This window comes from Mirounga angustirostris, unplaced genomic scaffold, assembly GCF_029215605.1.
Source record: "Mirounga angustirostris isolate CCGP_5_RB_7025 unplaced genomic scaffold, mMirAng1.0.hap1 SCAF_1, whole genome shotgun sequence".
NCBI classification, from domain to species: Eukaryota; Metazoa; Chordata; class Mammalia; order Carnivora; family Phocidae; genus Mirounga; species Mirounga angustirostris.
This window is the reverse complement of record NW_026991709.1, coordinates 81,310,007-81,326,156: the sequence shown is the minus strand read 5'-3', so window position 1 is coordinate 81,326,156 and position 16,150 is coordinate 81,310,007. Positions and strand designations below refer to the sequence as shown.

The 16,150-nt window shown below is 54.2% G+C and overlaps 1 protein-coding gene across 3 annotated transcripts; it reads left to right on the top strand.

Moving 5' to 3' along the window:
- The first annotated feature begins 1,964 nt into the window (after window positions 1-1,964).
- Window positions 1,965-15,451, top strand: ECE2 (endothelin converting enzyme 2). Of its 3 annotated transcripts, none has more exons than XM_045903247.2 (19): window positions 1,965-2,003; window positions 2,283-2,369; window positions 2,717-2,852; window positions 3,074-3,289; window positions 3,751-3,875; window positions 3,979-4,125; window positions 4,282-4,347; window positions 7,936-8,124; window positions 8,826-8,968; window positions 9,351-9,465; window positions 10,826-10,936; window positions 11,915-12,013; window positions 12,118-12,195; window positions 12,744-12,847; window positions 13,056-13,166; window positions 13,292-13,359; window positions 13,517-13,707; window positions 13,834-13,929; window positions 14,647-15,451. In XM_045903247.2, the coding sequence occupies exons 1-19, from the start codon at window positions 1,965-1,967 to the stop codon at window positions 14,821-14,823; spliced, it is 2,298 nt and encodes a 765-aa protein (XP_045759203.1). In that variant the 3' UTR covers window positions 14,824-15,451. The 3 variants fall into 3 exon arrangements, with proteins under 3 accessions (XP_045759203.1, XP_045759202.1, XP_045759204.1); XM_045903246.2 differs by having other exon boundaries at window positions 2,283-2,507; XM_045903248.2 differs by lacking the exon at window positions 2,283-2,369.
- The last annotated feature ends 699 nt before the right edge of the window (window positions 15,452-16,150 follow it).

The following is a 16,150-nucleotide window of genomic DNA, read 5'->3' as shown; positions in this document are numbered from 1 at the left end:
TTTCTAAGGAGCCTGTTGCCAGGAGGTTCTTACATAGTAGCTTTGGTTACACTCACATGGTCATGCCATGGTGGAATTTCCCATGGGCCAGACTGCCCCTGCTGCCACATTCCCCTTCATCCAGCTTTGGGGGTGATAAGGGAAAGAGGTGAGTGCTGTGATGCCACATTGTCATCAGAGTGAACACAAACAACTTCGGAAAACTGTCCCAAGTGGATATTCCAAGGCCTTGCTGCTGCAGACCCCAGTATGGCTGAATGTGAAGCTTCTTGCTCAGGGAACCCCTAATTAACCTAGAACCCATCTACCTGGAGGGAATAGAACAGCCTTCCTCCAACCTTAAAATTCTCATTTCTATCCATAGGATTTTAACAACAGTAACACAAAAATAGCAGCTCACACATTGAGTGCCCTTTACATGCCAGACACTGTCTTTTGACATGGGTACTATTCTTATTTCAATTTTACAAGTGATGACATTGAGTGTGAATCCAGAATCTTTCATCCTACCTATAACACTATACTGTCTCCTATTTGAGAACATGAAATTGGCGGTGTGTGTGTGTGTGTGTGTGTGTGTGTAAATGCCAAAGAAAGCGATCCAACATTCTCAGCCTGATCAATTCATCATCCACCCCCCTTCTCAGCCATAAGAGCAGCCCATATTAGAACCTCATGCAGCAAGCTGAGGACTGAGGTGAGTGTCGAGAAATGGATTATGGATTTGCCACCATTCTGAGCCTTCTCAGGTCAAACTCATGTACTCTGTTGGGGGAAGAGGGAGGAGGACGAGGCACTTTTTTAAAAACTGTGGCAAAAAAACCCACTAGGCACTCTTTCAGTGCAGCCAACTGCAACACCACCAGGCCTGATTAAGGAATGACAATATGGAAGGCAGATGGCAGATGCATAGATGCCACACTATTGCCTTTCAGTTAAATATTGCTCGGGTTTTTTTTTTTTTTTCTTGTAAACCTCCCAAATAAAATGGTTTGCTTTCCTCAAGTTAGAAGTGTTAGCACGTCTTTTCTTTAAATATCCGTGCATGACTGTTTTTTTCCCTGCCAATTTGTCACCATCTGTAACCCTCCCTTTGTGAGATGATCTGATGACAACGATTATCTCGGGGAGTAAAAGTGCAGTCTGGAAGCAACGGGGAAGAGTAGTCAGAGTGTGGGTTATGTGTGTGCGCTGTCCGCGTGGGCCGTGTGTATGTACAGAAGGACAGTGTAGTTTGTGTGTTGGCTCGGGGTGCCTCGTAGAGGTACAGAAGGTGAGTGTGCAGTGCGTACCCTGTGTGTGTGTCTTGCGTGTGTGTGGACCATGTGTTGGGCTGAGTGCCTGCCTGTGTACTTTGGGTCTGTGTGCTCTCTGGGTAGATGCCGTGTACACAGCCTGTATGTGGGTCGACCCCCGTGTGCTGCTCTTTGTGCGCTGGCTGAAGAGGGGCTGTGTGGATTGCTGCGGGCAGATGATCCTCCCGAAAGCATCATTTCCTAAAGGTGTTTAAGGGGGATGGTGAGGGCCTGCAAAGTGGGGAATGGGGCCAAGAACTATCACCAGGGGTTGGGCCTGGGTCAAAGGCATGGAAATCAGGGGTGGCTTGCAAGAGGGTAATGCTGGGAGGGGGGCAGGCTGATCCTGAAGAGGACAGGGGTCCGGGCGTCACCGGAGGGCGGCCGCGGGCACCGGAGCGACGCCCGGGCACAGGGCGGGTGGCGGGCCGCGGCCGGCGCGCTCCTCCCCCACGTTACCCCCCACCCCCGGGCGCGGCGCCGCGGCGGGAGGGGGCGCGGGCAGGCCGGGGCGGCGGGGGCGGCGGGGGCGGCGGCGGCGGAGCAGCGAGGGGCGGCGGCGGCGGCCTGATGGCGGGCGGCGGCGGGACCGGGCCGGGGGCCGAGGCCGCGGCCTGGGCGAGGGCCAGCCGCCGGGAGCCCTAAGGTGCCTCCCGCCCCTACTCCACCATGAACGTCGCGCTGCAGGAGCTGGGCGGCGGCGGCAACGTGAGTGGGGGCCCCGGGCTCCGGGAGAGGACTGCGTGGAGGGGTTGAGGCCGAGCGGGCAGGAGGCGTCGGCAGGGGCTCGGGCTGGCGGAGAAGGGGCTGCGTGCCGGAGGGGGCGCGGGTCGGGGGCGCCCCAGGCCGGAGAGCCCGGCAGGGGAGGGGGGTCCTCCCTGCGGACAGGAGGGGGCCCGCCCGGCCAGGCCAGGGGCACTGGGGCAGGGCAGTGGGCAAAGGGCCCTCTCTGCCTGACCTCGGTTGGCGCCCCCGACTGTCTGGCAGATGGTGGAATACAAACGGACCACGCTGCGGGAGGAAGACGTACCTGAGACCCCCGTAGAGGGCGGGGCCTCCCCGGACGCTGTGGAGGTGGGCAAGGGGGTTCCCCCTTTCTCGCCAGGCCCCAGCCCTGACGTGACGCCTGGCAGACCCAGGAGCTCTGGGCTGACCTGGAGGGTCACCTGCCCCCACCTCAGCTTCATCTCTGGCCTCTGCGCTAGAACTATGGTGAGGCGACTGTAAGCCATGACGTTGCACAAAGCGGGCTCAGGACTCAGCTCAGACCGCCTTGTGCCCCTGTGCCCAAAGTCAACCCCTTTAGCGTCTTTGCTCCATGGCTCTGGAAACTGCCTGTGTCTTCACCCTTTGGGAGGACTTCTGTGATCTTGGATTCCCACCAGCAGCTTGCTAGCTCACTGGCACCCTGTGTTCCCCAGGTGGGATTCCGGAAGAGGACAAGAGACTTCCTGGGCTCCCACACCCCACTGGAGCTGGTCTTAGCAGCTGTCTCTCTGCTGCTGGCTGCGCTGCTCCTGGGCTGCTTGGTGGCCCTGGGGGTCCAGTACCACAAAGGTAGGGTGGGCCCACACCTGTCACCAGCCCTCCTAGCTGTGGGGGTGGGGGTGTCCGGGGGCTCAAGGGCCACTAAGGTTTTTTCTGGTCAGGCCAGTCTTCCCCCAGCTTTTCTCTCTCCTCCCAACCTTCTTGTTGTCATGGCCCTTCCCAAAGCATTTGCCTTTCCCAGACTCACCGACAGTCCCCTACCCCCACCCCCACCATGTTCCCTGCCGCAGACCCATCCCATAGCACCTGCCTCACAGAGGCCTGCATTCGAGTGGCTGGAAAAATCCTGGAGTCTCTGGACCGTGGGGTGAGTCCCTGTGAGGACTTTTACCAGTTTTCCTGTGGAGGCTGGATTCAGAGAAATCCTCTGCCTGATGGGCGTTCTCGCTGGAACACCTTCAACAGCCTCTGGGACCAGAACCAGGCCATACTGAAGCACCTGCTTGGTGAGTGGGGCTGTCGGGGAGGCATTGTGCCAAGTAAAACTCACTCCTGGCACAGGGCTTTGCATTTAGGTACTCAATAAATGTCCGTGACTGAATGAATAAGTGGATGACTACAAACTCTCCTCGGGTGGGGGATGCAGAGAGCAGGGGTATCCTGAGAGGTGGAGATGGGTTTGAGGGGACAGACCTCTGAGTATATAAAGAAGGGACTGTTCTCTGCACTCTGTTTGGATCACTGCTGAGGTGTGGTAGGCACCAGGGAGTCTGTGGTGTTTAGAGATCTTTGAGGGTTTCCATGGACAGGGGAGAGGAAGTCACTCTTGGCTGTTTCAGACAGTCTTCCTGGGTCTACTTTAGGAGGACTATGCCTTCACAAGGCAAGGAGAAGGACCAAGCAAGGGCCCAGGACCCCTCTCAGCAGTTAGCATAGTTGCCAACTGGACCTGTGTCCTACCCCACAGAAAACACCACCTTCAACTCCAGCAGCGAAGCTGAGCGGAAGACACAGCGTTTCTACCTCTCCTGCCTGCAGGTGGAGCGCATCGAGGAACTGGGAGCCCAGCCGCTGCGAGACCTCATTGACAAGGTAGGACCCCTGGGGGAGGTCAGGATAGGTCTTGGGAGAGGATGTGGCCCCAGAAAGCTTTGGGGGCCCCTGTGCTATAGTTTCCACTATGGTCTCTACTCAGATTGGTGGTTGGAACATTACGGGGCCCTGGGACGAGGACAACTTCATGGAAGTGCTGAAGGCAGTAGCAGGGACCTACAGGGCCACCCCCTTCTTCACTGTCTACGTCAGTGCCGACTCCAAGAGTTCTAACAGCAATGTTATCCAGGTACCAGTCTGGAGAAGGGTTGGGGGGAACTTAAGGACCATTTGCGGAGCCCAGACTCTCCTCCCCTATGACAGGCAGGCTGGGGTGGCTCCCCCCCTGTACAAGAGACCAGGTGTGTGTTGGGGGAAGGCTCACTCCCGTGACTTGCTATTGCAGGTGGACCAATCTGGGCTCTTTCTCCCCTCTCGAGATTACTACCTAAACAGGACCGCCAATGAGAAAGTAAGAAGCATCCTCAGAACACCCAACCCCACCCCTCTATTGAGCTGGGCTGATGCTTGTTTACTTTTCCCTTTGCCCAGGGTCATAGTGGGCAAGGTGAGCCTGTCCTGTCACCTAGTGAGCCAACTACCCTTCCTTCCTTCTTTATCTCTTCACTCTTCCCTCATTTTCTCCCTCCCTCCCTCCCAGCCTTCCTTCTCACCCTTCTCTCTTTCCCTCCCTCCTTTTCTCCTTCCCTTCCATTCCTTCTCCCCTTCTTTCCTTCCTTCCCCTTATTCTTCTAGGACCACATTTTATAGGCCTCTGCCATGTGCCAGGTGCAATGAGGGAATTCTGAGATGTCCCCCCAGAGCCACTGCCACACAAAGCTTGCAGTGTAGATGGCTTCATGGACCTAGACAGCTGAGAACGGGCTCAAAAGGGGGTCTCTAGGCTTTAGGAGAGAGTCAGGTAGTCAGAGGTTTCCTAATGAGATTGCATCTGAGCCGGGCCACGTAGAATATCTAAGAGTGGGTGAGGGCATGCTGGGTAATGAGAAGAGTTTAAACAAAGTCTTGAAGAAAGATAGAGCTAAGGCATGTTTGGACCATGAGAAGGGGTCCAGTCTGGCAAAATGTAGAGCTCCAAGCAGATGACAGGCTGGACAGGTGGGTAGGAACGAGTTGTGGAGGGGACCTGGAATCCTATACAATAAAACACTGAGTTTTATCATATAGGCCTCTGAGAGCTGCTGCATGCTCCAAAGCAGGAAGGGAGCAACCCAGTAAGTAGTGCTTGTAGATGCAAGAGAGGGAGCCTGGAGTGACAAGTAGATGTGACAAGTAGATGCAAGAGAGGGAGCCTGGAGATGAGTTAAGGCAGTAGTACTCTAGGCTCTGAGTCTGTAAGGGCCCAAATGTGGGAAGTGGCAGAGGGAATATTAGGAAGGGGAGGATGCAAGAGACATAACCAAGTGCAAATCATGAATTGCGGGTGACTGGGTGTTCAAAGAGAGGAGTAGGAGGAAGAGATAAAGACAGATGAGGCTGGAAGCCTGAGTGATGGTGGAATGGAGGAGTCCTTGGAGAACCAGGGGTGCCTGGAGGAAGAACCGGCTCAGAGCACAGTGGGGAAGAGGAGACAGTGTGACATCACAGGAAAAGGGCAGACTCTGGGTCAGACCTTGATTTAGATTCCAGCCCTGTGGCTTGGTGCAAGGTGAAGCGGTTTCTTCATCTGTAAAACGGGGATCATAGCATTTACCTCCTATGGTATCTATCTGGGAAAGGGGGTACACAAGCTTATGCAGACACTCAGGGAGTGGGAGCCATTCATTTTAGATGTGTGATTGTGAGCAGCCTGGGTACCGTCTATCTGGGGAGGTCAGCAGGCAACTGTGGAAGCTGGGTGAAGTCCCGGAGAGAGGACGAGGCTGGAGGGAGCGGAGGGCTTGTGGGGCATCTCCTTAAAAATGTAGACAAAGGCTCGGAAGAAGTGAGAGGCAGGAGAAGATTACAGAGGGGAAAGAAGCAGATTCTTGCCTTTTAAGGGCAGTGGGAGGAAGAGAGCCAGCGAGGTAGGCTGCTGTGGAGTAACACTACCGGGAGACTCATTTGCCCTTTCTTTGGTTCTCAAACACTGAGCATTTCTCAGCCAGACCCTCCTCCAGGCATGTGGTAAACAAGACAGTGCCTTTGCCCTCTAAGTGGGGGAGAAGCCATGAAGCAGCTTGGTGTATCCTGTGCGCAGTTGCTGGGACTGTCACAGAGGGGCAGCACGGCATTCCCAGACTGTCACAGGGGACCAGCCTCGTCCAGGGATAAGGGCAGGCTGCCATGAAGGGAGAGGGTTCAGGCAAAGGGAAGAGCATATGCAAAGACTCTGAAGTGGGAGGGCATATAAGCCATTGATGGACCAGAGAGGGGAGTGGGGTGGGGGTGGGTGGGCCAAGTCCTTTGGGGCAGGGATGTAGATTCATATTATGCATGGACACCATGGATCAGATTTAGCATTTATCCCAAAAGAAATGGAAAAGGGGGGGCACAAACAGGTGTGTGGTTTAACATCACCTGAGTCAGGAGAGAATTTTGAGAATGCCGGAGAGAACCACATGGTTCAACAATTGGGAATTGGCGGGAGAAAGCTTCAGTTCAGCTCTGTGTGTTGCTGGTTGTCTCAGGCAGGAAGCCTGGGCCAGCATCTAAGGGAAGTTGCAGCATAAAAGGTTCACATAGGAGAAGAACTGAGGAGTAAAACAGGGTTCAGGAAAGTCTCAGTGTAAGTCTTCAGCTAAAGGCAGGGAGAAAAAGGGATAAGTGAGGTGGGTGGCGGCAGGGCACGGTCAGGATGACTGGTTGAGCCAACCAACCCCTCGGGAGCTGGGATGACCGGGACTGGCCCTCAAATCTCTTTCTCTGACACCTATCAGAGGGCAGCAAGGAAGAGGAGAGGTGGGAGAAAGAAATTTTGAAGTATAGGGAATGGATGTTAAGGGATCTGGAACTTTTCAATTGAGTAGAAGAGGAAATGGCTTTCGGCGATTAAGGGAGCCCAGGGTGGGGCTTGAGGGGCAGAGTGAGTAGTGGCCCCTGGGAGGAGGGCCCCAGGGAGCTGGTGCTGAGCAGTGCTGAGGGTCTGTTTGCGGATTCTCATCCCTTCATTCAACAAATATTTATCGAGCACCTACTATGTGCCAGATGCTATGTTAGAGCCGAAGGCTACGGTGGAGAACAGAGAAAAACAGCCCCTACCTCACCTGAGCTGGAGTGCCAGCAGGTGCTGAAGCAACAGGAGTTCACACGGGGCCCACGTAGAGCTGGGGCCATGGCCGGAACTGCCAGGCCTGAGCCACATGCGGACTCTGGCACCTGCTAGTTTGTGGTAGGAGTCAGGTCATGTAACCTTCTCAAGCGCATTTCCTCATCTGTAAAGTGGGACTTATACCCACTTGATGGAGTCGCTATGAGAGGGAAGAAAGATACATTACCTGTAGGGCCCCAGCAAAGTCTGATACATGTGTATACATGTGGTCATTAAGTATTTCTCTTCTGCACCTTTCTCCCACTTGGAGACTAGAAGGGAGCTGAGAAAGCAGCAAGGTTGAGGCCTGGCTGGATGGGAGATGGAAGGCCATTAAAGCTGCTATGGACCAAATTCCCTGTGGGGTCCACTCAGCTGTTAAGTGAAGGCATGTGGTCATCAATGTGCTGAAAAAAATAGAAGGGCCTTAGGAAATGAGAAGGCAGAGCAATGCGGGAAGCAGGTTCATCCACCGGACAAATACTTACGGGACACCTGTTCTGTGCTAGGCCCCGTTCTAGGCCCTAGGGGTGGAGGGGTGAATAAGCTGCTGTAACTTGCAACAGTGCTCTCCTGAACTTACCTTCTCTTTGGGGAAATAGATGATAAGTAAGTACACAAATAAATAAACAAGATCCTAGCAGATGGTGGTAAGCAGTATAACAGAAACAGAACAGGACTGTCCAAGAAAGCTTCTGAGAGGAGGGTCAGCAGAGGAGGTGGTAAGTAGAGGCAGGGGCCAGAACAGGCCCTCTCAGCCTTGGGCAGGACCTGTTGCTGGGCTCCCAGGATGACTCCAGGCCTTGCCAGGTCCTCACCGCCTACCTGGACTACATGGAGGACCTGGGGATGTTGCTGGGCGGGCGGCCCGCCTCCACACGGGAGCAGATGCGGCGGGTGCTAGAGCTGGAGGTGCAGCTGGCCAGCATCACAGTGCCCCAGGACCAGAGGCGGGATGAGGAGAAGATCTACCATAAGATGAGCATCGTGGAGCTGCAGGTGGGGCAGCCGGGGAGCAGAGTCAGCCGGCAGGGCCCAGCCCCTGGAGCAGACCTCCCCGCCCTCCTTCCTGCCGCCTTCCTGTGGCAGCCAGGCCTTTCCGCATTTGCTTGCTTTCCTGAGAGCTTCCCAGCCACTCTGTTACTATCCAGTTTAGGTCACCTCTCACTAGGCCATCCCCTGGTCCCCTTTCGTGTTGCCTAGGGAATGCACAGAGGGATCATGGTAGAAATCTATAACAGTTTGTACAAGATGTCCGCAAAACAATCAAAAGAAATTTGGAAGCATCTCCTGGAGGGTCCTTACTGTGCCAGGAACCAACCCTTCAGCTGGATGATGGAGAGGCTGGGTAAGGGGGTGGGGAGTTCTGAAGGAGAGACCGGTTATGTAGGGACCCTGGATGGTGTCAAGGGAGTTGGATTTTATCAACTGTTGTGAAAATATTTGAATGTGCCCTAGCTGAATATTATATAGGGTGGTTTTTCTTGTATAATAAGTGATGGGGCTCCCAGATTGAGGAGCACTTGGGCCTGGAAAAAGGTTTATTGCAGGAAGGGGCTACCAAGCAGCTACTAGATGTTGCCATGGCAGTGGGAAGTGTTCCCAGGCTCTGGCATATCAATGGGGGAGGGGTCTGCTGGCAGCCAGGAGGACAGGCAAGGAGGCTTGAGATTTTTTTTTTTTTTCTTTTTTGGTTGTAGGCCCTGGCGCCCTCCATAGACTGGCTGGAGTTTCTGTCTTTCTTGCTGTCACCGCTGGAGCTGGGAGACTCTGAGCCCGTGGTGGTGTATGGGACGGATTATTTGCAGCAGGTGTCAGAGCTCATCAACCACACAGAGCCAAGGTTGGGAAGAGCCCAAAGTGTGGGAGGTGGGGCTCAAAGCTCCACGCAGGTCCATGCAGGGACTGGGCATGGGGTCTGACACAGCCAGACACAGAGCAGCATTTGACAAGGCCTTGGACCTTCCAGACATCGAAGAGAATGTCTGCAGGCCGTTCCCCTAGGCTGGGGCTTCAGGGGGCCCATTTACACTCTTTATTCCCACACCTTGCTCCAAGCTGACTTCTGCAGGCAGGTGTGTGGTCCCAGGGTGAGACAGAGGGATTCTGGGACAGCTCCTACATATGCCTCTCAGGACTTCTGTTGCCTGCACATTCGTGGAGCAGATTTGGGGTGGAAATGGTACCGCACCTGCCCTTTCCTTACGTTCTGGTCTGGATGCCAGCATCCTGAACAATTACCTGATTTGGAACCTGGTGCAGAAGACAACCTCGAGCCTGGACCACCGCTTTGAGTCTGCACAGGAGAAACTGCTGGAGACCCTCTATGGCACCAAGAAGGTGGGATTTCTGACTCTGCCCCACCTTCCAGTCCAGCCTAATGTGCCTGTGTGTCAGGCACCATGGCCTCATGGTAGAGTGTGGAGCATAGGCATAGGAATCAAGATGACCTGGGTTGCCATCCCAACGCCTTCATTTTTTGGCCTACGGGACCTTGGTTGGGCATGTCACCCGGTCTCTCCGTTTCCTGGTGTGTGAAATAGGAATAGCTTGCAGGGTTGTCTTGAGGACTGAGCTGATGTAAGTGAAGCGCCAGTGCATTGTATGCAGAGGCACTCAGCTTTGATGATGATGCCTAAGAAGAGGGATAAATGTAGTTCTTAGTTTCAAGATGCCCCATGAAGTGAGGGACATGGACGTGTAAACAAACACTGTATTTTAGGGTGATGAGGGCTCACATTGTGTGAAAGACCTTTGTGCTACAGAACAGAAGAAGGGATAGCACATCCTACCTGGGGGAGGGTGAGGCATCAGGACAGTCCTTTATGAAGAGGTGACATTTGAAGAATTAGTTCACCAAGGGAGCAAGGGAGAAGGGCATTCTAGGCAGAAAGAATAGCAGGTGCAAATTCCCAGAGGCCAGGAACATCATGGGCTTGCATGTGCTCTGTTATGAGCTTGGGAACAGGCCGACTTAGAGGCTGAGGGCGGTGAGGTCGGCCTGGGGCAGGCCATGAAGGGACCCGAATGCTTGGTAAGAAGTCAGGCCTTGATTCTTTCAGCAATGCGGAACCATGGGATGATTTTAAGCAGAATAACCCAGTTAGATTTATGTATTGGATGATCTTTCTGGCAGCTGAATGGAAGATGGAGGGGAGGGACATGGGAGGGGGATGAGTGGAGCCAGAGTGTCTAGTTAGGAGGTGACTGCAATCTTTGGGCCAGAGATGATAGTGTTGTAGGGCAGGGAAGTGGCAAAAGGGTGGATAGGGGAGAGGACCAAGAAGTCGGGGTCGTAGACACTGGTGATAGATTGAATGTAGGTGTAGGGAGCTGGAGGAAGCTGGTGACTTGCGGGTTTCTGGCATGGGGGACTGACTGGTTATAAGACTGGGATATGGAGCTGAGCAAAGAAACTTCTGGCCCCCGGTGGGCCCCTTAGACACTTAAGAGGAGGAGAGTACTGAGCGCAGAATGGGCAGCACACATGTTCCTCCTGAGGTTTTGCTGCTGGAGTTGACACACTTTTCAGTTCTGCCCTTTGTTTTCCCTGGAGTCTGAGGGAGAGATGGCAGCACCCCAAGCCCAGGTTGCCATTGCTCAGAGCCGAGAGGGCTGGCTCCAGAGACAGAGAAGAGAAGGGCCCTCAGACTGGAGAACAGAGCCATCTCTGGGAGGCCTGGCTCTTTGTCCGTTACAGTCCTGCATGCCAAGGTGGCAGACCTGCATCTCCAACACAGACGATGCACTTGGCTTCGCTTTGGGCTCCCTCTTTGTGAAGGCCACGTTCGACCGGCAAAGCAAGGAAATTGTGAGTCTTCGAGGTTCTTCTAACTAGTGTTCTTGTGTTAGTTCAAATCCACTATTCATTCATGTGTGTACCTGGGGGGGGGGGGAAGGGGGCAGGGACTGAATGGAAATTCATCAGTAAATGAACAGTAATTACTTTGGGTGGTAGGATTAGGAGGGGTTCTTTTTGTCTTTTAAAGTTCTCTGTGTTTTCCAAATGTTCTATAATGAGTATATGTTGCCTATAGAGTTAGGAAAATAATATTTATTTATTGGGAGATGATAATGAGTGTGCTTAAAGTATTATCTGCAAGGATGTTTCTTGCAGTGTGGTTTATAATAGGCGGAAATGAAAATAGCCGAAATGTCTAATCATAGGGACTGGAAGAAAGATTATGGTTAGGGTGGATTATGAGGCAGCCTAAAACTCATGATATATTGTTAAGTGAAAAAAAAAAAAGAGTAGTTTACAAGATACCAGGTCTCTGTGGATAGGTCTGTTGCCAGTGTAATGTTTCTACCATTGTATGTTGCACAACATAATTACATGTTATATATGTACATCAGGGCAGGGACAGACTCTCAATCTCAAAGTAGATAATCAAAATGTTAAAAGGAGTTATCTCTGAGTGATGGGATTATAAGTGGTCTGTTTCCTTCTTCGCCTCTTCTCAATTTCCCAAATTTTCTGCTATTAATGCCTTCTTCCATAATCAGATAAAAATCAACGCACTATATTAAATTATATTAATTCAACCAACTTATTGTCAGTTAAATTTTTTTATTAATTAGAGAAAAAGTCACCCGCCATCTCAGTATCTTCACAAATGGTGTTTCCTTCTCATCTTCCCAAGATGCTCAGCTTTACTTCGAGTCTGGGGGCCCTCCCACACACTCCCCTGGAAGGACAGGGATGGGGCACTGGGGTGGACTGGGGGGGCGGCGGGGGATAGAATGCATCAGTGCAGCGGGAGGCCAACTTATGCCCCCTTCCTTCTAGGCTGAGGGGATGATCAGCGAGATCCGGACCGCCTTTGAGGAGGCCCTGGGGCAGCTGGTTTGGATGGATGAGAAGACCCGCCAGGCAGCCAAGGAGAAAGTGAGCCATGGCCAGGGTTGGGGTGCCATCTTCAGGTGGAGATGGATGATACAGTTTTTTGGGGGGGAGCCTGGGGAGGGAAACCCTTAACCTGGTCTCTTCAGGCAGACGCTATCTATGATATGATTGGTTTCCCGGACTTCATCCTGGAGCCCAAAGAGCTGGATGATGTTTATGATGGGGTGAGTACCTGGGCTCACCAGTGCTGAACTTTATCCCTGAGGTGGTGGGAGGCAGGGCTCTATTCTCCATCAGTAATTGGGGCTCAAGCCCTGGAAGGGAAGGAGGTGCCTGTTGGTTCCTTTCAGAGGCAAGTGTGGGCAATGGACACTGTTCACGTGCTGGCTCTGTGCCAGGCTGCAGGCTAGGCAGCAGTAGAATGCAGTGTTCACAAATCCTGGTTCTACTCCTACCTACCTGTGTAACCTGGGACAAGTTATATAATCTCTCTGGGCCTGAGTATCTTCATTTGTAAAACGGGGATCCTATTGGCACCAACCTCATAGGGTTGTTGTGAGAAAAGAAGGAGGCAGGATGTAAAACAATAAAGCACCAGCAACATAAATACTCTTTTAAGTATTGGCACTTATTATTTCCTAAATATTTTACTCTTATTTTGCCGTTGAGGAAAACTGAGGCTCAGAGAGGTGCTAATTAGTAGCCAAACCGGGACTGTTCTCTTCTCCAACATGTTGTCTTGCTTGCTTTCTGCTTCCCGCCACTCCCATAGTATGAAGTCTCTGAAGATTCCTTCTTCCAGAACATGTTGAATTTGTACAATTTCTCTGCTAAGGTGATGGCTGACCAGCTCCGCAAGCCTCCCAGCCGGGACCAGTGAGAATGGGGGGCTGTAGACACTTGGGGCAGCAGGAGAGGTAGGGGAGAGTTCCAGGGCTGGGGAAGGGGGTGGCAAGACATCTCAAACCAGAAGCACAAGGTCTTTGCAGGAGGTAGGTCTTTGCAGGAGGTAGGTCAGGGCTGCTGGGCTGGGTGGGGCGTCAGGAGCCTCAGGAGCCTCAGCCTCTCCCTCTTGCTCTCCCAGGTGGAGCATGACCCCCCAGACAGTGAATGCCTACTACCTTCCAACCAAGAATGAAATCGTCTTCCCTGCCGGCATTCTGCAGGCCCCCTTCTACACCCGTAACCACCCCAAGTGTGTCTGAGGCAGGAGGGGCTGGGTGCTGGGGCCTGGGCCTGTGGAGAAGCCGGGCACAGGGCTGGAGGTGGGGTCCAGAAGTCCCCCCACCATGTCCTCATGCAGCATTCCTCACCCACCAGGGCCCTGAACTTTGGTGGCATCGGCGTGGTGATGGGCCATGAGTTGACACATGCCTTTGATGACCAAGGTAGAGGCCCCTGGAGTTAGTTGCCCCCTTCAGCTTAGAATTCCCAGTGTTTCTTGGAAGGCCTTGGAATATTGGGAGCAGGCCCCCCGGGAGCCTGGAGTCTGCTGGTGGAAGGCTTCTCTAGTCTCGGCGAGGCGCAAAGGTTAGTTCTCCTCAGGGCGCGAATATGACAAGGAAGGGAACCTGCGGCCCTGGTGGCAGAACGAGTCCCTGGCGGCCTTCCGGAACCACACGGCCTGCATGGAGGAACAGTACAGCCAGTACCAGGTCAACGGGGAGAGGCTCAACGGCCGCCAGACGCTGGGGGAGAACATCGCTGACAACGGGGGGCTTAAGGCTGCCTATAACGTGAGTGGCCTGGCCGGCCTCCGGTGGCTGAGGCCCACCTGCCCAGGGGGGGTGGGGGGGGCTGGGCAGTGGGTGGAGGTGGTGGGCAAGCCCTGACGGACTTGCCGCCCCTGTGCCTGACTCCAGGCTTACAAAGCGTGGCTGAGAAAGCACGGGGAGGAACAGCAGTTGCCAGCTGTGGGGCTCACCAATCACCAGCTCTTCTTTGTGGGATTTGCCCAGGTATTGCCCTCCTAGGAGATCTGGGGCCTGCCCCTCTCCCACTCCCTCCTGGGCATGTTGTTAGACGTCTGGGGCATGCAGGAAACGGACTGGGAAATGGGGCTGAAGGTGGGGTGTGGAAGGTGGTCTGGGAAGGTCTGGTGCCCAGAGCTTCTCAGCGGGGGCTCATGAAGCATGCCAGGAGGCCCGAGGAAGGACAACTCTTCAGGAGGCTTTTGTAGATCCCAAAGGGGAGGGCTGCCCTGCTTGAGGGGCAGAGGGTAGGGTACAGGATTGATCCCCACCACATTCCTGTGAGGTGGCTTTGGAGGAGGCAACTAAAGCTTGCGGACAAAGTGGTCCATCCAGGGCTACCCAGGAATAAAGCAAGTGGCAGAGCAAGGACTCAGGTAGGGTCTCTTCAAGGCACTTTGCACTACTCCAGGCAGTCTCTGGGGGGCATGCTATTCCCCTCAGTTGCATCCATCCTCGGCAACCCAGTGTCCAGGGCAGCTTTGAAAGGCCTTCAAGGAATTTGAGAGGGAGGGCACGTTTCCCTCCCTCGCTGCTGAGAGCAAGGGGTTGTAGCTGAGAAGCTGGCCGTGTCCTGGAGGACTCTTGAGCGGAGGGGCTGGGGTAGTGGTGGTTTGTGTCCCCAGGAGGGCTCTGCTGCAGCCCAGTCTGTGGGCCCTACCTGCACTAGACACCATATGTCCCCATGTCTGTCCTGGCCCGCAGGTGTGGTGCTCAGTCCGCACACCCGAGAGCTCTCACGAGGGGCTGGTGACCGACCCCCACAGCCCTGCCCGCTTCCGCGTGCTGGGCACTCTCTCCAACTCCCGTGACTTCCTGCGGCACTTCGGCTGCCCCGTCGGCTCCCCCATGAACCCAGGGCAGCTGTGTGAGGTGTGGTAGACCTGGGGCTGGGGAGAAATAGCTCGCTGTTGCCAGGACCTGGGGCAGCTTGCCCAGCAAGGCTGTTTGCTCCAGGTTTAGAGAAGGCAAATGTGGTATGCCCTCCATACCACAGGGGACATGAGTCCTGGTCCTCCCTCAAACACCACATTGTGCCTCTGCTTTGGGGGTACCCCCTGCCTCCAGCAGAGCCCCACCATTCACTGTGACATCCTTCCATGTCACCCTGCCTGGAAGAGGCCTGGGGGGGAGGCAGGCATCAGCTCCCACGGAAAGGAGTCTGCCTCTTCTAGTCCTAAGATCACTTGACTTGGTGGCCTCGGGGCCTGCTGTGCCTGTCGCACTCGGACCACGCAGGGCCTGGGTGGTGTGCCTCCCATACTTCTCTCTGAGGCCCGCTCAGTGCCCACTTGGGAGTGGACCCAGCCACTTTCAGCTCCACTCTCAGGGGCTACCCCCAACCCATGTTCCTTATGCTGCTTCTCCCAATACTGCTGCCAACCCTCACTGACAGACCAGCTGTGCTCAGCTCCTAGTGGAAGCCTGAGGGCCTTTACAAGCCCACCTGCTGCCTCCCAGTTTCCCTGGGCTCAGAGGGGAACTATGTATGGTGTGTATGTGAAGGGGAATGCTGGTTCCTGTGTCTTGGGGCATAAGTCATAGGGGCTGTACTGGTCCTCCCTGGCCCAAGCAGAAAAGCAGATAGAGCAGGGAGAGAGAAGGACAGAGTTTATTTTTACAGGGAAGAGGGTGGGGAGGGAGGGGTCTTGGCCCTGTAGGACCCTATGCCAATAAATAGACACACCTCAGTCAGCCTGTCTCTTCCTTCAGTCCTGTTTTCGTTGACTCATTCACTCATTCCACCAATATTTATTGAGCACCTACTCTATGCCAGGCACTCTTCTAGATACTCATTTACTCAGTCAGCAGACACGGGACTGAGATGTGAAGCCTCAAGGAGACAGAGAAGGAGAGGCAGGATGGAAGAATGGAATGAAGTTGAGTTGACCTGGGTGGAGTACCTCCTTGTGGTCATATCCCCATCACTGGCTGATCTACAGCTGGAAGGATTTGCCTCTGCCCTCCACTGGTGCATGCAGCCAGGCCTAACACTGAGCCTGGCTAATAGTGGGCCAAGGTCAGCTTGGAAGAGGGGTGGCCCTTACCCTGCAACGGAGGGAAGCCCTGGCCAAGGCGGCCTGCCATTACCTGCGGCTCAGAGCACACGCCCCTGCTTCTGGCTGAGAAGACATGCATTTCCCCATGGCCTTGAATGCCCAGTACCCCTGAGAGTCACTTACCTCACCACACATACTCATCAAGGCCT

What these genes read in the sequence shown, in the direction of transcription:
- ECE2 (XM_045903246.2), top strand. Translation starts at nt 1,965, where the DNA reads ATGAACGTCGCGCTGCAGGAGCTGGGCGGCGGCGGCAAC. An exon ending in GGGGGTCCAGTACCACAAAG is followed by an intron (nt 2,853 to 3,073) that starts GTAGGGTGGGCC and finishes TCCCTGCCGCAG; the next exon opens with ACCCATCCCATAGCACCTGC. An exon ending in TCTTTGTGGGATTTGCCCAG is followed by an intron (nt 13,930 to 14,646) that starts GTATTGCCCTCC and finishes CCTGGCCCGCAG; the next exon opens with GTGTGGTGCTCAGTCCGCAC.